Here is an 18,852-nt window from a genome sequence, read left to right on the forward strand (position 1 = left end):
ATAAATTCCCCACCCATTGTGAATGAAGATAGAAATGTGACCTTGAAATTACTGGTTAACAATTCATTAGGTGTAGGTCAACAGGTATCAGACAGTTCAAAATAAACAGGGCATCTTAAAGTAAAAATCAGAGGCAGTGTCTGTGGCACACAGGTTTATTTAACAATATGGTATATAAGTACGAAATGAGCCATTTTAACCAGTTTTTACAGTGATCTCATTCTTATTTTCTGCATATTTACAGTACTGTCTAGCTGCATGATTTACCTTAGAGAACAGCTCATCAATTCAAGTTTAATGCAAGAAAAAAGGATGCACAGAACTCTCTCTAAACACAAATCAGCAGTCTAACAAGTATTTCCCACCACAGGCAAAAGAGGTTCAGGATTTCATGAGAATTTCTTTAGAATGAAGGAGAAACAAAGCATTTTTTTTTTAAACATCTGCAAGACAAACACTGGTCCAAAGCCAGTAAAATGAACATTCCGGCACCTGTGAATGGACAAGCATCAGTGCAGGTTCCTCCACACCTGCATGTTGTGTTTGGGTGTGTGCAATAACTCCTAGTTCTATACAAATATGTTAATCTCCCATAGACTCTGCAAACAGGAAAGAAATGTAGTCTTTCTCAAAGGCATGTCCTTCTGAAAAATGGTATATTAGAATAAATTAGCCAGGAACAGCGAAACAGAGCAAGAGATGAAACCTGGCAAAAAAATTCCCAGACAAATTATTTTACAGTCTTCTCAACACAAAAAACAATATTAATTTTGCAACGGTACAAAATAAAAAAAAAAAAAAATTAATAATAAAATGAAATATTTTTTGTTTTGAGAAGTTTCATTAAAAAAGTGAATACCAGAGCATAACAAATGAAAAACAAATTTAAACAACACAAAGACCAGGACAAAATTCTTTCATGGCTGGTCTGAACCAAAAATATATTCTTTGTGTCTTATTTGTCTTTTTTTTTTCTTTCTTTTTTTTTTTTTTTTAAACAGCAATTATTCAAATTCCTCCATGTGTTGGAAGAAAAAGCAGTCCCTTGGTTTAAGGAAACGTTCAGTCCGTAGGCCTATTTTCATATGACTCATTTCTTTGTATTTCTTTTAATTTTTTACATCAGTAAGTACAAAAATGTCTCAGCTGAAAACACAGAACAAGGTCTTTCTTTTCTATCATGAAATGCTACAATCCTTCAACAAACTTCTCTAACGTGTCTCCCGTGGTGTCACCCACCATGCTCATGTCATTGCTTAAGCCCCCTCGGTTTGGTGTGTTCAGCTGCGGGAGCATGGCACTCTGCTCCGGCGTACCCATGTGTCCCTGCTCCATGGAGCCTGGCATGGGACCTCCCAGGCTGGGGTGTGGGGAGCTGGAGTGGAGGGCTCCATGCTGGGGAGACGGCTGGGGCTGTATCCGTGGGGAAGGACTGGAATGAGGGGGCTGCTGCGAAGGCGGACAGGGAGATTGCACAGGGGCTGGGGAGCGTACTTGGTTTCCCAGGGCATTACCCATAGCCTGGCCAGGTAAGTGAGCTCCTCCCTGGGGCTGACCTTGGAGCATGTGGGGTTGTGGGCTCATTGAGTTGGCCTGGGCTGGAGAACCCATCTGCTGCTTCAACATCTGCTGCTGTTGCTGCTGCTGCTGCTGAAGCATGCGCTGTTGGAGGAGGTTCTGGGGTCCATCCATGCCCATGCCAGGTTGGCCCATTTGGGACATGGGAGGGAGTTGGCCCATAGGCCCCCCACCTCCTTGCATAGCCATTTGCTGCTGCATTCGGAGCTGGGAGTAGCTAGCTGGCCCCTGCTGCTGCTGGGGAAACTGCCCGTGGCCCTGAGGCATACCCCCCTGCTGCTGCGCCTGCTGCTGCTGCATCTGCTGCATCCGGAGCAACTGCCTGCGGTAGAGTTGGGGGTTGCCGTTGTGAGCGGCGGCCATCATCTGTCCCTGGGGGCCCATAGGGGCCATGCCCTGGGGCCCTGCTTGCTGAGGAGGCTGCTGAGGAGGCTGTTGTTGAGGCGGCATGCCCGGCCTCTGCACCTGACCTGCCTGCATGGCTGCCATGGCCTGCATTCCTGCCTGAGCGCCCAGCATGGCCTGAGGGTTCTGCTGCTGCGGGGCTTGCTGCTGCTGCGGCTGGTTGGCCTGGTACTTGGCTGTCCTCTGTTTAATGAAGGCAGCCATGAGGTGGGGGTTGGACTTGAGAATGTTGAGGACCTGCTGTTGCTGCTGGGGGGAGCTTGGAGATTTAAGTGTGCGGAGTAGGTCCTGCACGGCACTGGGAGCAATGTTGCCAGGCATCCGGGGCATGCCCTGCTGCTGGGGTGTCACACCCTGCTGTGGGGGGCCCTGGGGAGGCATGACGCCCGTCATAGGGAGGCCCTGTTGCTGGGGCATCATGGGCCTCGGCATGAGCTGGCCCGGCTGGGCCATGGGAGTTCCCTGAGCCTGCTGAGGGGCCATGGGGCCCTGCGGGGGTGGCACCTGCGGCTGTGGGCCCTGAGGGTTCTGCATGGGATTCTGCATCCCTGGACCCCACTGACCCTGCTGCATGGGTTGCATCACTTGGGGGCCCCGTGGCCCCTGCATCATTTGCATCTGGCCTGGCATGGGCCCCACCATTCGGGGATGGTTAATGGGCACTCCATTCATGGCATAATTTTGTTGCTGCTGTTGCTGCTGCTGCTGCTTGGCCTTGGCTACCATCTCAATTTGCCTGGCCACCTTCAGGGCTGCCAGCAGCGGCTGCTGTGGCTGCTGCTGTGGGGGCTGTTGCTGAGGCTGCGGTTGGGGTGGCATATTGGGCAGGGGCGACTGCTGCTGATGGAGAGGGGATGACTGAGGCCCTGGTTTGCCCTGTGGGACCGGTGTTGGGGGTTGGCTGCTGCGGCCATTGTTGGGGAAGCCTTGGGCAATGGTGGCAGGGTTTGGAGGCTGCTGCTGCTGGGGCTGATTCGGCATGGGCTGGGGGGTTTGGGGTGTGTTAGGCTGCTGCCCTGAGTTTGGGGTGCCGGGGGCAGCTGAGGTAGGTGGAGATGGCAGGGGCATACCCCTTCCTGCCATGGTGGCCATTCTGCGCCGCATCATTTGAGCTTGCTGGAGCCTGTGTTGCAGCTGCTGTTGGCGGAGTTTGTGCTTGATGTTCAGACAGAAAGGAACAGGACACTTGTTCTCCTGACAGTGCTTGGCATGATAGCAACATAATGCAATGAGCTGCTTGCACACAGGGCAGCCACCATTGGTCTTGCGCTTGCAGCCCTTGGTGTGCTGTACCACCCTCTTCATCTTCTGGCACGATGGCAGGGAGCAGTTGGCGTTGCGGCACTGGCAAGCATGGACCAAGGACTGGATGCAGCGCTGGATACTGAGACGTCGGCTCTCCTGAGGACTCTTGGAGGCCTCTGCACTCTGACTGTTGTTGTCGTCGTCCAAACCCAGGCCCCACTTCACCATCTGGTGCTCATGGCCCTTAGTGTTATAGCAGTTGATGCATAGGTCAAAGTCCTGAGAAGAAGGGAATATCACATAAGATTAGGTCAAGATAAGGTTAAATTTACTCCAAATCCACCTTTCAGTAATGAAAATTCATATGTATTCTGTGAATGAGCCACCATTCTTTACCTCACAGACAGTACAGTGCCAGCGTGTTTCCACATGGTGCTTGCACTCATTGCAGGTGTAGACGAAGCGGTCCTGGCCCTGGTTGTGCAGCTCCACCAACATGCACATGGTGCTCCACTTACATCTCCTTAGAGAGCTGAACTCCCAATGTTTGTCCCTGGCCAAAGTCAGAAAGGCGTCTCGGCCATCCATCAGGTCACATGTCAGCAGAGGGTCGGGGTCCATGATGGGTGGCAGGGTGTTAATTACTGGCCCGGCATGGAGGTGTATAACAAAAAACACCTTTTGTGTAGAAAGTGGAGGAGAAACAGAGGTGTATCAGGCAACTGGAAGGACAATCACGGTGTGCAAGAATGATTATGCTTATCCAATACCCCACAACTGTTGCAATGATATTATGGTATGCTGATCTGGATCCATCTCATAGAGGAGGTAAGTAAAACGAAGCCTCATACATGGCAATATCCCATGGCACTAAAACTCACCGACTAAATATTTGGCACCAAAGGCACCCAAATAAATGTTTAGGTGCCTTGTCAGCACAATTCTAGAGTTCTATGAACACAAAGCAATAATTTACTATCCTGTGCCACTATGTACAGGACTCAGTGAACATAAACAGCAGCTGTATACTGATGTATCAAAACTTTCCAACAAAATCAAGCGACTAGAATTATACAGGAATTGACACTTATGAAAATAGAGAACTGATTGTAACTTAATAATATGAAGGCATTTCCCACCTCCTTATGCTTCTCCATCGTGGCATAGAGCTTCTGGGACAGATCATTGGCTACATTCGGCATCCCAGGCTTCTTCTTATTGGCTCGGCTGATGCTGCTCTTGTTTTTGTTGGTCTTCTTGTTGTTCTTCTTCTTGGCGTTCTTGCTGTCAGCGTGGGCTCCCTAGTAATAGATGAACATGAATATTCTGAGAGGCCGAGATTTCACAAGAAGCAAGATGAGGTTATGCAATTAAGCAGAGTGGTTATACAATGCCTGAGTGGCTGCTGAAAGCTTTTACATAATGAGGATTTCAGATGATAAAATCTGGTGTGAGATAGAGGCTGTTGTTTCTGGCATGACAGAAGCAATGATTTTCTAAAACCCATACTTCAACACTCAATCCACCTATCCATCAGTGTTACCTCTGGGGTCTCGCAGGAGGCTGTATTCTCCTCTTTTTTCCTCTCCTCCTCCTCCTGCTCCAGCTCCTTGATGCTCTCCTCCAGCACGTTGGGCCAAAAGTCGCCCTCAAAGTACGGCAGCTCGTAGGCACTGGTCAGCCTATCCTCTGTTGCTTGCTTGAAAATGTCCTGCATAGACACACAAAAACCCATCAGCTAATATAGTAAATAAAACCACTTGTCTGAAAGTTACAAAAAATTAAGTCTTTTATATTAAGTGGAATATGAGCATGAAAATGGAAATAAATAGTGTCTCCCGACTATGTTTCAGTGTGACTGGGCTAATTTATGACTACAAAAACAGCACACCATGAAAGCACAATTCTTTTGAGGGCTCTAAGATATATGAGTTTATGACTGCATTTTAGAGGATAATAAGATTTTGATGTAATGAATTTTAATTATCAAACAAAGCAAAACAAAGAACAACAACTATTTCAATGAGCTTTCCATTATTAACAAACTTAAAACGGAAGAACTGCCAGACAGGTGTAGCCGCATTTCCCCTGTGATGTCATGTTTTTCATTTTGTTCACTCTCCCTTCACAGTGACCATTTCAAAGTGCTGACATTTTCCTGAGGGGACAACAGTGCAATTTGTGCTCCACCCACCAACGATGAGTGGCACTGCTGTATTCGCTACTCTGTTCAATGTGTTCAAGGTATTCAAATACATAGGTACACAGTAATATCATCAAACTCCAAATTCTGGCAAACACCCTGTGCAGTGACAACATAGTGATCCCCTCACTCAAGAGGTCTTGATGCACAAAACACTCAATGGTAATGTAAAGCCCTAATTGCTGGCTGTCAGCCCTCATTGGACTATTGCTGGCCATCTGTGACCGATGAGCTCCTGTAGTTTCAGTGATGGGTCCCTGTCAGCAGCCGAGTAGGTCACAGAACACGCTAAACTGGTGGTGGAAGTTGTCTGTGACGGAGACTTTTCTGAATCGGCTTTTCAGCCTCAAGCAATCAGGGCATGAGAAGAGAAATGGAAATTGGGTTGTATTGTTATTGTGCTAACCAGCTACTTATTGAGAGAGCTGATTGTGCTCAACAACCCTTCTTCCACAGGCAAAAGACCTTAAGATTGACAACAATACCAGCTGCAACTTTTCAGACATATTCTCAATTTGTGTGACAAAGTCAAGATTCTTTGAAGGGATTCAAAATGGTATAAAAATGATGGACTAACACTAGTTTGTTACTTTATCTTTCCACAATCGTGAGGGGTTTACATTTACTTGTCTGAATTACTTTGACCATATGCCACCTCCTGGTACAGACAGTTATTTCCACTCACACAGGTGAAAAAATGCGTGCCGAATGGCTATTACTTGTATCTCCATGGTATGTTTATGGACAACTTTTAGCAGGCAATGCAACACAATGCAAAGCAATCTGACTGTCAGCCCCAGCTGGCACAAGTGCTTTGAGGTCAGCTTGGTGCATCCCTAGCTTAACAGAAGCATGTGACGTGATTCTTTGTCTGACCTTGTAATCATGTATGATCCTCTCAGCAAAGGCTTTGTCCAGCATCTTCCTGTACCACTCTTGGAGCCTCTTGGGCTTGGGGATCTTTTGGTCAGGAGGATGGCAGTGGAAAATGTAGTCATCTCCTTCACTGGGAGGGCAGGCCCAGATGTGACCCATCACATACCTGAGTGGGACAGGAATAATCAAAAATTTGGTCCTGGCACTAATGCTGTACAATTCACTAAAATGATATAAGGCACCACAATGTGTAACATCTCTCTTTCACCTACCCCAATTTCTTGACATACTCCAGGTAGCCTATTAAGATCTCATGGTAGACTGCAGTCCTTAGCATACGGGGTCTGAAGAAGTGAATACTGTCGAGGTATGATATGTAAACCCGTCTATAAGGGAAATAAGAAGAATTAATTAAGGGAAAATACATGCAAAACCTCAAAATAAAGTTGCACGGTGTCATTCTTGTACAGGGGTTTTACCTGGTGTTTGGGAAGGGGCACTCTGAGCCGTACTCCTGGACATGCATGCCAAAGAAACAAACGTCCACTCCGTCTATCTCCTCAAATGCAAAAAGTGCTTTGGTTCTATAAGGGAAGCTCTCCACCATCTCACCTGAATCCACAAACCTGTAGAAAGAGAAGCATAGGAGAAGTTACAAATTGTGAAGTATTTACTTCTCCATGGTGTTTACTGCAGAATGTTTTGTAGCTGCCTGGAGGTTGGAATAATTCTGGTTTGAGACCCAGGTTCATTCCTGGGCCCAATCTAGGGCCAGTTTAAGAAAGGCTCTTGTCTACATATTAATATCACGATATACAAGATATTTTGTTAAAACTAGAGGTCCACGTACCAAGTTTGATAACCATACCGTTTTTGTTTTGTCCGTCTTATGATTTTTTTCTGCTAAAAGTTTTTGCAGCTCAGAAACTGACCATCCTAGAGCATTCATTTTAGCAGTGGACATTTTAATACATCCATATTCAACACTAGAATAATAGCATAAAATTTTTAATGTTATGCTATTCTGACATTTTTTTCAAAATTTCTTGAATTTGTCCAAAGACATTTGCTTAATGTACACATAAGCATCCTGGTGAAAATACTTTGTTGAATGGTCCAAAGAAAGCCAAAGGACAACAATATAGGTTTGGATCCTTATGTCGTAAATTATACAATGGGGTCTAGTTTGCGTAACACAGAAACACAATCACAGCATCAGGACATTGTAATGAGGATTTTTGGAGTTAAAAGCGATAGTTCAGATTTATTGAGAAGGTGGTATGAGTATTTCACCTGTGCTGTTAAAAACACATGGACTTAACTGCAGAACACAACAGTACTGCACTGGAGCCTGTCAGCATATCATTATGCTGATAGCCGCTCTGATATCGCAAAACAGTCTGCAATATCCAAAATAGGTATCCAAAATGGATATAGATAGATAGATAGATAGATAGATATACATAGATAGATAGATGGATAGATAGATGCATAGATAGATGGATAGATATAGATATAGATATATAAATATAGATATATAGTATTCTGTTACGGACAGATTAAACAGTTTTTGCATGATTTGTTGTGGCTTGAAATGTTTCTTGGTTGACCTCATTTGCTCTGATCACTTCTATCTGAGAAGCTGCTGAATAGCAGCCAGAACCCAGATCATAGGGACTCACAACAGGTCACCATGCATCAATAACACTACTTGTGAGGACTCATAACCCCTTGTGTCAGTAAATTTAACCCTTTAACATAACCCATACAGGCCGCTTGTTGGCAGTACAAGGCTAGCAATGAGAGTTTGACATTTGAATCATCAGCTGCCTTGGAAGCCAATATTCTGTGCGGGTCCTAATATTACAGGTGTGCAAATTCTATACAGGTCCAAATCATTCAACTTATCCTTTAAAAATGGGTGATCAACTTTAAAAGCAAGGGATGATGCTGTAACAATGTGCTACAGTTGGGAAAAAACAAATCAGTCTTGGGTGGGTGGGGGATTCTCATTGCATTTAAAAAATCCCAGCTGTGGGGGATAACTACAGCAAAAGTGAATGTACAGGGAACATTGCTATTCATTCTTCATGGTCATTGTTAAACATCTAAAACTACAAATTAAAAGGAGCACTTGTGGCTGTACCAGAGAGCAGGGGAGAGTAGAAGAGGAGTTCTACTTATGGTGTTTCTGTTCGTTTTGGTTGCCATCAAGGTCAGTGAAAGTCATAATTATTTATTGTCACAAGTCAAAAAGGTTCTGAGGGGATACCCAGTCTGGTTTCTAGTTTGATCTGGTATGGAGAAGTAGACACATGCTGGAAAAATCCCCGTAATACATAAAACAAACTACTTGAACTCTCCAGACAAATGTACAAGCTTGTTCAGATACGCCAAATACCACAAAGACAGAATGCCTGTAAGCAGAGGAACTCTGTTCTTAGTTTGTGATTGATATATATCCTACAAGTTTATGAAATGTTCCTACCAGTTAAGGAGTGAACTACAATAACAACAGGTGAAACCCTTACCTAGACTTCATGCCAGGCTTGACCTCCACAGTTTTGTCAGAGCTGGCCACCACCCGCACAAACACCTCACCAGCTTCTGGGTGGTTCTGCCTTTTCAAGTACTTGTTCACTCGGTCCTCAATATACGTTCCCAACCTTGTAGACTGTAACCCTAAACAGACACAAAAACATTTAAGATTCGGGCATTTAATTCAGGTATTCAGTGGTGTTAAATGCCTGATATTGTCATTGCAAATAATGTGCAACTTACTTCTGGCTGAAAACTTGTTCTCCTTTCTTGTTTTACCAGACTTCTTCAGACAGTTGTCACAGATAAAGCTACACACGAAAAGGCAAAACAGTTTGTTGATTGTTGCTAATTATGCAAGTCTCAAAGATGGATTGTATATGCTTGGATGGATGGATGGATGACTGAGGAAAAATATACATGCAGGGGAAGACTTACCCTGACGGCCAAATGACATCGTAGTGCAGCACACAGATCTGATGCATCTTCCGTCCACAATCTTTACATTCAACAAACCTAAGAGGACAAACATTTGCCTGTTTTAAAAATTTCCTTACAAATACGTGAAACTGAAGATGGTCAAACTGAATTTACTGTTGAAGGTACTGCCCCCAAGAAATACTCACGGTTCAGGGTCCAACATGTCATTTTTCTTCTTTTCAAACTGCTCTTTTGATATCATGCTGCACGGAAAAAAGGAAGATGAGTAAGTTCAAATTAGCTCCTGTGGAACTATTTTCCACAGAGAGTAACCCATTTAGAAAGTAAGAATTTGTAACACCTTATTTACCCTAATTAATTAACCAAGGTCATAAACTCTGTGTTAACAGCCACCCAGGCACAGTAACTTACGTCTGTGGCTGTGCCGGGTCGTCCCCCAGGGTCACACTGTTGCCCTGGATCTCATTGAAGCACTTCTCACAGAAGTGATACCTGTCGGCAATAAGGCCATATTTGGGTGAACTGCAGCCAGCACAGACAGTAGCAGCACAGGCAAACCGGCACACAGGTGGTAGAATGCGGAGTGAACGGTGCACGGCAACAACCGAGGACGGAGCATGGGCGGCGGAGAGGCGGAAGGACACACACATAGGGCAGAGGTACAGGTTAGTCACAATGGAAATGGTCATGACACAGCCACTCTCATTCAAACTGGTAGAGAAATGAGGGAAAACATGCTACAATGCTATGTTAACAACAGTAAATGAATGTCCACAACAAATGAGTGTTTGACAACAGTAACTATGTTGACACTAAACCATTTAACTGCATGCTGGAACAACAAAAAAAAAAAACCACAAACAAACAAACAAAAAAACTCACTACAGTCATTCATTTCATAGGGATCATGCATTAAGAGGTGATGAATGATATGATCATGCCAGGCAAGACAGGTGGAGTGATAGTTGATGGACAGTGTAGGATAACTGTCAGGTTATATGGACAATTGGATCAAGAGTACTATTATACTTTAGCCATACTGGTTAAGGTTCTGATCAAATGATGACGTGTTTTATTGAGGCACTAACAAACAGCTCAATTTTGCCTTGCTAATTATTAGGTATCCAACAAATTCCCAAAAGCACTGACATTCTACCATTTGGAGTATATTACATATTGATATCATTATGATTATTATTATTTCATGTTGGTAAGTTTCAAAGTAGTGAATATCTGCAACAAGAAAATAATGCTGCATTTGCATGGCTAGTGAAGTGCAGTAGCAGATTACGTCCAGCAGGGGGAACACTGGAGCTTGTTCTCGGGCACAATAGACTCATAAGGACAACACAAGCTTGGATCATGCACGTTCTGCTTCGACATAATATTGGCCCTCGGTGGTGTCACTGAGAGGTGTACTCTTCTTAAGGGATAGATTGTATGAATAAAGTACTTATGGCTTCACGGATAGCTACAGTTGTAGGGTAAGTGGTTATGTTTCATCTTTGAGGGTGCAATAAGGTGCCGTTCACCGACTCTTCACCACCTCTTTTTACCCGTCCATACTCTTCAGTCAAGTCAGCATGCAGTCTCACCTGTTCTGGTAGCTGTAGTATGTGCCGTCCCTGGAGATGGTGCACAACTGTTTGCCATAGCAACACAGCGTCTGGGGTGAGAACTCATACTGTGGAAATACCAGAGAAAAATTAACATTCATACCATTGGGACATGAAGCACCCTCTCCATCAATACATCTGGCATGTAGGGTTCTGGAAGTAAAAATACCACTGGTCATTAAATTGGCCACAGCTGGACAGAAAATATAAACTGTTCAAGGAACAATTACCATCAGCTTTGACACTGTAATATGATAGTATCTGCTCCTCCAGAAGCCATTTTTCAGTCTGATTTCAATTTCGTTTTTAAGAAATTGGCTTTATTCCTCTCAATTCTTTAAAAAAGTTGTACCAATCAGAGCTTTTACCATGGAGACAGGAACACTGTTGAGTGTGACTGACAGGCTATGCGGAAAAGGTTTTCATTTGTTGCTAGCACCACTTCAAGTCGTGTTTTTTAGGTATAAGGAGGAGTATCACCGGTGGCAAGGGTTAGGAATGAGTGTTTTTTTTCTCTCTTAAAATACAATATGTGTACAGGCCTACATTTGTTATTTTTTTCCCCAAAATGAATGGGAAATTTACTTCCCAAACCTGGCTCTCAAGAAAGTGCATATTAACATTCCAGCTCTATAGCCAAAAGCAATCTAAAGGTAAAAATGAATGTGGCATATATTGTCCGCTGTATGTGCTAAATTGTTCCTGGAGCATCCCCCTCCTCTCCAATTCTTCTCATTTCCTCTCTCACCTTCCTGCCACAGCAGTAGCCCAGGCCCTGCATGACAGGATCAATCTCAGCCTCGAACACCTCTGCCAATTTGGTGCAGTACTTGTAGACACGGGACGTCTTGCGGTTGTACAACCAGGCATTGTTGAACATGAGCCACACGTCATCCACATACTGCCAAGGCTCCTGGTACTGCCCAGTGTCCAACTTGCGTTTGATGGTGGATAGATCAATTGGATTCTTCACAATATCAAAGTAGTCCTGTGGAAGAGGAGAGAATAATTAAATGACACAAGCTTCGCTGACCCTCAGTGGGCCCTGTGAAAAGTGTAATTCAAGTGTTATTGGACCAGAAGAGGTGTTATGAGTCTGAGAGTAAGAACTCACAGGGATGCCCAGTAGCATGGGGTCTACAGGTTGTCTGAAGGGCAGTGACTCTGGGTCTTGTTTGTAGAGGGCCTCAAGAGTTGGCATCAGGGCCTGTCTCAACTCCTCTGGCTTGAAGACTGGACAGACAACAATGCTTGTTACTAAGGGCACTACAAGTAGAGCTGACGGTGTGGTAAGCTACAGACATGCCAAACCCTTTCTGTCTGATCAATGTCCACAAGCATCACATCAGTAACATTTCCCATCTGTTACAGGACAAGAACAAGTGACAGAGACAGTCTACGTCCATACTTTTTTTGCGGTTCTGCGCAGGTGAAGTGGTCGCTGTGCTCCCGGCCCCGCTCTCCTCCTCTTCTTTGGGTTCTGCCTTCATCTCCGGCTTCTTCTCCTCAGTCTCCATTGGTTCTTGCTTTGGCTCTGCCCCGTCTGGCTCTTCCTTCTTCACCATTGGGGATTTGGTTTCCTCGTCCTGCTATGTAGGCACAACAATGCTTAAGCAACTCTATCAGCCAAGAGAGAAAACTGCAAACACTGAAATATACTTCAAAGGAAGTATAAAGTGGTCCAACAGGACAGTGAAACTGCAGGTCAGCTTAATTTACTGGTTCAAAAAGAGTGAGTACTGTAGGCTGTGGTGGACAGAGGCCACAAACGACACCCAGAGGGTCAATGAAAAAATGAGTGGCACTCTGATCTAATTTTAGCCATACGTATCAATTGACCCTAACTTAACCATTCCCTTTCCTAAACTAATCATTATAGACGTACTCAAGAAAGTACGATGATAATTTCATGATGCAATATTTGACTATGTATGGCAAAACAGATATTAAAGCAATATATATGTTTTATAGCAGTTTTAGCTATATTTTAACATCTGGTGTAATTCTCCCTTGTACTTTAGTTACCCCATAACTAGGTAGTATCATGTGCATACCTCCATTTTTAAGTCTGTCTGCTTTTTTGCAGAGCTGCTGTCCTCCTCCTCGTCTTTCAGATCAGGTTTGGCCTCAGAGCCATTCATGTCGGGCAGGGCCTGCTGGGAGCTGACCTCGGCCACAGACCCTGGGGTCGGGACTCGGTTGTCTATGCTAGCGGCTGCCTGGGACATCTTAAGGGAAAGACAGAGGGGAATTTAACCATAAACCAACATTATAAAACCAACTTATGAATTAAATTACATTGACTTATAAACCAATCAAGTATTGATTGTCAAATAATAATACTCTCTAAACAATAAAATCTAGACACATTACCCACTATGTCAATTTACTATCCCTTTAAAAACAAAACAAGCTTGGTCAGAGGAGCAAAGCAGTGTTTTACTAGAAGCTGGCAAAGGCATAAAGCAAAAAAGTGAGTCTTTTCAACAGAGCTTTAGTGAACTCTCACCGGTGTGCTGGGATGCTGTGCCTGCACTGAGTTGGGCTGCTGTATCTGGCCTGGGGGGTCAGGCTGGGGCTGCAGGGGCGTGAGGGGCTGGGTGGGGGCGGGTGGTGTACCTAGGGCTGAGGGAGGGCCGGGCAGGCCACTGGGTACATGGGTTGGGGTGGTGGAGGGCCCGCCTGTGGAGACGGGAGTGGAGGGCTGGGGTGGAGCCTGGGCCTGTGGGGGAGCATGGTGCTGCTGGAGCTGCTGCTGAGGCTGCAGACTCGCGGAGGCGTTGGGTGGAGGGGTGGCGCGGAGCGTGGGCTGGGCTACTGGCCCACAGGGCAGCTGGGGGCCAAGGGAGCCCAGTGCATTCAGGGGGAGGTTAGAGTTCTGCTGCTGCTGCAGGGAAGATAAACACCGAGTTAACATATATACACTCCCCCATTCACACCACGCCAGAACGTTTCACTTGCTTGCACACAACACATCTATTATCAATTTCCTTACCTGTGTGACAGCAGCTTGTGCTGTGGTCTGGCCCAGGCCTACATTCACATTCATTGCTCCACCTGCTGGTGCAGGGAACTGGCCCTGTGGCAGGAACTGGCCCTGGTTGGCTGGCTGGGCCACCATGTTATTAGCATGACTACCCATCATGCCTTGAGCCTGAGGCATCCTTGACGGGGACATGCCCATCTAGAAAAGGGAGAGATGAAAAAATTATTTAAGAGCAAACATGCAGTATTGAACGCCTGTATTGAGGAAAATAAACTTTTGCATTGCATCTGAATGGAACGCAGCACACATGCATGCCACTGCAACAATGCGTCCCTGTAGCAGCCTGTGGTGTAACCAACAAATAAACAATGTGCTGAGTCAAAATATGGCATGGTAGGAGATCAAAAGCAGGTAGAGGAACACTAAATTGGCCGATATTTAGTGAGCAGGGCAGTCGATGGCCAATACGAATTGCTGATATCATGTTTTTTTGGATATTTACCTCTGATAAAATGCACACTAAAATATAGTAACTAATGAGACAAGTAATCGTTGACCTTAAATGAACACATTACACTTATGTTATTGTCTGCATTGTCATTGTTTGCTTAAGTAGATCTGCAATGTCTGCGGTGCATTGATTTTACATTTAAAAAAAAAAAAGGGTCAACTAAATGACTGTCCAGTTAAGCTAAACTTTGTACAAAAAAAACATTAATGAAAAATAAATAAAATTTTAGAGCACTTAACACTAACATTTATCAGCAGATAGCAGCATCTCCTCGTCTCTAATAACAAAATAAAATAAAATTATAAACTTATTGTACCAATAGTACCCAGCAGCATCTCTTTGTTTTAGGTTGTGAGGTCCATTTATTTAACACTAATGTACTATAAACTTGAACAAAGAACAATATTTGAAAATTTTAAAAATGTGCATTATCTATGTTTGCTTAAGTAGATCTGTGCTCTACTTATTATTTTAAATTTTAAAAAATATCGGCCTTGCAAGTGTAAGCATCAGCCAATGCTGATTATCAAAAATGCCAGATATCGGCCCGATTTATCGGCCATTCACTAAACTAAGGCCTTGGTCAGACTGCCAGCCCGAATCTGTTTTTTGGCATATCCAGATTGTATCCAGATTGATTTCAGAATGTCTGGACAGCCAAAAAACACAAGATATGTGACTCTTGCAAATAAGATCCAAACCATATTTGGAGGTGGTTTGAAATACATTTCCAGTCAGATTTCTACAGATGCATCCCAGTCCGCACACTCATATCACATTTCAAACTGTCTTTCATGTCACTCGCAATGCGACACACAATGACAATGTCAAAGCCAGAGTGATGGAAGTGCATCAGAGTGGCTGAGCAGAATCCACCCTGCTACTAGCACAACGGTAGAACAGTCCATGGACAGACACTGCAATAAAATGTCTACTGGCACTTTTGGGGGAGACTTCTGTACACTTCTTATGCTTATGCACTGGAAAGCCATGTCACAAGTGCATGTAGTTACAGATGCCTACATCGTTACCACAGTACAGACCGGCTAGTGACGTCTGGACACACAAATCCGATCACTTGCAAGTAACAGTGCAGACATGCTGTCAAAGATGTGATTTGAGAAACAAATCTGATTCATCTGCAGTCTAAACAAGGCCTGACTGGCTCTTAAGTGGCCTTAAGCACTACTGCATGGTGAACTGCTCATTGACAGTCCGGTAGGCAGCATGAATGGATCAGGACCGGGATCAAATACCGGCAGCACATTCACTTTACAAATGTAAATATGCAAAGAGGTCAAGAGGCAGACAAGAAGCTCAAGACAGTGTGGCATTTCACAGCCAATCAGAAGAAACACAATGACTCAATTTCCCATCAGGGATCAATGAAGTATCTGATTCTGAAACAAGGAGAGGAGAGAGCCAGAGTGACAGAGGGAAAAGAATATGGGGCGAGTGGCCGCAGAGAGAAAAGATGGAATACAGGTGTAAAATAGAGAGAGAGAGAGAGAACTAATATTGTCTTAGAGAAAAGATTTTGGTAATAAAGTGATAGAAAAGTTAGAAAAGCAAGAGGAGAGAGAAAAGATCTTACTGCTGGGACGGAGCTCATGTTCATCTGCTGTGGGTGGTTCATGGGGGAGGCAGCACGCGCTCCCATGGGCGCCTGAGACATCTGCACGTTCTGCATTGCCATGGGGTTAAACTGATTGATTCCTGTGGCGACAAAGACAAACACATACACAATTACAGGCCCTGTTTACTGTACTTGGGAGTTTGTTGTGATTTAATATTCCACATTCTGCTGTTGACTGAGGCACTGAGCTAGACTGGTTCCACATGAGAGGTCTGAAAATGCATTCATTTAATGATAATAACTTTGATTGTTAGGTTCAGACATGTTAACTTGTGCAATTTACACTCACTTCACTATTACAGAGTTAAAAATTCATTAAATGGCTTTCAGTGGTCAAGCAAATTATCCAATATACAACACAAGTAGGACTGTTAGCCAAATAGCCACAATGAAGCCCAATAATCAATGAGCTGAGCACTTTGTATGTAGCTGAGCTCATTCAAGAGGATAAGCACTATAGTATTTGACAGAGTACTCAGTTTAAGAAATCGAGTACTAAATCGCCAAGAAAGCAGAAGGGACAACACCCACCTTGAGACACCTGCATACGGTTCATGATCTGATTTGGCACATTGGGCATAGGCACAGGGCCATCTGAGAGAAGACAGGATACAACAGCATTAACATATAGACTGATATACAATTAAAATAATTCTATTAAAAATGCACCCTGATTTTAAGGGTTAGGGTTAGGGTTAGCTGTAGTATATGTATTTTACTAACAGGAAAATAGAGGCATAATTATGAGATGCTATTAGTCAAAATCCCCAAGTGGCTATCCATTGCAGCTTACTGGGACCCCATGCAAACAGTATTTTGGCTACTAACTGGGAGGTCGGACAGCCTGTCCTGGGCCCATGGCGTTGGGCTGGGCCATACCAGGCTGCTGAGGCCCCGCTGCGCCCACCATGCCAGGCTGTTTCTGAAGCCGCGAGCGTCTCTTCTCTTCCAGTTCCTTCTGGATCTTATAGATCTTTTCTGCAAGGAAGTGGTAGTACTCATCCTAGCGAGGGAGGAGAACAAACAAGACGCAGAGATAATTATGACAGAATGCTTTATTTTTCTTTTCTGCTTTTGCTTTGTGTTGTAAACAGCATTCTGTACTTTCAAGGTGAACTCATAAGACCCCATTAATGAAAACAATTAAAGGCAGTTGTTAGTGCATGTTCTAAGGGTGACATGAAGGCACTGACACATGAAGCTGCGCACTACATTTCTTACCCTGCTGTTAGCTGACTCATACATGTCACCCTCAACTTTACGTGCATACGCCACAAGGTTCTCCATTCTCCGGTCCTTCAGTGCTGCAGGGTCTGGGGTGGGGAATATGGCTTGTACTCTGCAGAGACGGATAGAGAAGGTAGATATCAATGAAATGAACAACCCAATGATGACCTGGTATGCAGAGGTCTGCTGCCTGACTTACAGTTTGTGCACCAGGTGGGTGCGCAGGTCCTGAGTGACGTGCTCGTGCCAGGCCTTCCTTACTCCTGTGGCAGAGAGAGGGGTGGCAGTGGGCAGGTTTCCCATGCCTCCCGCCACTGACCCATCTGGCATCAGCTGACTGGAGGGACGAGAGAAAGACACTGTTATCAAGTGTAAAGCAATGCTTCCATTAATTCCAATGAGAGACTGCTTAATAGCTTAATTTGTCAAGCAATGTTCTGAAATAAAATCCTTCCTGAGGGTGAATGCTTGTGTCCTTCATAATAACTTTTAAGTAGTAAGTAAAATACAAAGAACATCAGGGACAAATAAAGATCTTTGAAGTTTACTTGCCAAACAAGAATGGATGGTAGCTTGGCTGACAAGAACAAACAGGGAAGATTAGCTGCAAGAATGGCAACTGGTCTCAAACTGTAAAGATACTGTACATTTCCTGTGCTTGTATTCTTAACATGTTCCTGACAAGGACAACATTTTGAGCTTTGGAATTCCTGGATTGGATAACCGCCTCAAGATTACAGAGTGCTTCACAGTCAAGACAAACAATTGACACAGAAACAAGGCTATAAAGAAAAAGGAGGAATTACATTAAAAGATAAAGCCATAGCCGTAAGGGTAAGAATTGTGGTTAGGGAAAGATTAAAGCAAGTTGGGAAATAGCACAGAGATATACATGATAAAATAAAACTGTCTGCAGAAGAAGGTCTTAAGAAGTGATTTAAAAGATACTGATACTTTAGCAACCACACTTGTAGAGGTGGCGTTCAAAGGAGTAGCTGCAGTGGCAGCCAAGTTTAGTATGATGCAGAAAGGATGACTGGACTCACTTGTTGAGTGTGGAAGGTAGAGAGGAGTCCGAGTGCATGCCAGCCTGGTCTGAAGATGGGACACCCATACCTCCTGCCATCTGGTTCATTTGATTTGTGCCTGTTGAAACACACATCAAGCAACAGGATGAGACACAGACAGGTACAAGGAAACCAGTAGAAAAGATTTGTGATCAAAACATGATATAATCAATTTAAAGTTCCTGTACATCCATTATTTATTCCAATCCCCTACCTAGCGGGTTGATATTACGCAGCTGCTGGTGCTGGGGGCCCTGGGTGTTCTGCTGGGTGGGACCCTGGCCCTGGTTCTGGCCCTGGGCAGGGGACTGATTCCCGTAGGGCAGGCCCAGGGCAGCATAGGCCCTCTGCATGGAGCTTGGGTCGATGTGTGTGGCAGCGCTGTTGATGGCTGGGGCGGTGGACTGGCCTGGCCCGACTGTGCTGATGGCGTTCTGCAGGCCAGGCCCAGGGGGATTCAGCATAGCTGGGGTGAAAAAGAGAGGGAGGTAAATGCGGGATCTGTCAAGATTCCTCAATATAA

At 44.6% G+C, this 18,852-nt stretch overlaps 1 protein-coding gene across 8 annotated transcripts in view; it reads right to left on the reverse strand.

The window, feature by feature from the left end:
- Positions 1-139: 139 nt before the first annotated feature.
- The window catches only part of crebbpb (CREB binding lysine acetyltransferase b), a 45,519-nt gene continuing 26,806 nt past the window's right edge, over positions 140-18,852 (reverse strand). Inside the window, exons 6-31 of one of the 8 annotated variants that reach the window (XM_030059035.1) lie at positions 18,544-18,795; positions 18,309-18,408; positions 17,462-17,599; positions 17,257-17,374; positions 16,864-17,038; positions 16,567-16,629; positions 15,994-16,115; positions 13,898-14,086; positions 13,412-13,789; positions 12,957-13,130; positions 12,311-12,488; positions 12,017-12,135; positions 11,651-11,890; positions 10,882-10,970; positions 9,698-9,778; positions 9,472-9,528; positions 9,284-9,361; positions 9,089-9,156; positions 8,839-8,989; positions 6,787-6,933; positions 6,580-6,693; positions 6,308-6,473; positions 4,772-4,939; positions 4,368-4,529; positions 3,625-3,906; positions 140-3,507 (exon numbers count right to left, since the gene is read on the reverse strand). In XM_030059035.1, coding sequence (XP_029914895.1) covers positions 1,189-3,507; positions 3,625-3,906; positions 4,368-4,529; positions 4,772-4,939; positions 6,308-6,473; positions 6,580-6,693; positions 6,787-6,933; positions 8,839-8,989; positions 9,089-9,156; positions 9,284-9,361; positions 9,472-9,528; positions 9,698-9,778; positions 10,882-10,970; positions 11,651-11,890; positions 12,017-12,135; positions 12,311-12,488; positions 12,957-13,130; positions 13,412-13,789; positions 13,898-14,086; positions 15,994-16,115; positions 16,567-16,629; positions 16,864-17,038; positions 17,257-17,374; positions 17,462-17,599; positions 18,309-18,408; positions 18,544-18,795 — 6,128 coding nt within the window. In that variant the 3' untranslated portion in view covers positions 140-1,188. Of the gene's footprint in view, positions 3,508-3,624; positions 3,907-4,367; positions 4,530-4,771; positions 4,940-6,307; positions 6,474-6,579; positions 6,694-6,786; positions 6,934-8,838; positions 8,990-9,088; positions 9,157-9,283; positions 9,362-9,471; positions 9,529-9,697; positions 9,809-10,881; positions 10,971-11,650; positions 11,891-12,016; positions 12,136-12,310; positions 12,492-12,956; positions 13,131-13,411; positions 13,793-13,897; positions 14,087-15,993; positions 16,116-16,566; positions 16,630-16,863; positions 17,039-17,256; positions 17,375-17,461; positions 17,600-18,308; positions 18,409-18,543; positions 18,796-18,852 lie in introns of all 8 variants that reach the window. The other 7 variants (XM_030059034.1, XM_030059032.1, XM_030059033.1 and 4 more) reach the window with 7 other exon arrangements.

Source organism: Myripristis murdjan, chromosome 8, assembly GCF_902150065.1.
Source record: "Myripristis murdjan chromosome 8, fMyrMur1.1, whole genome shotgun sequence".
In the NCBI taxonomy this organism is placed as follows: Eukaryota; Metazoa; Chordata; class Actinopteri; order Holocentriformes; family Holocentridae; genus Myripristis; species Myripristis murdjan.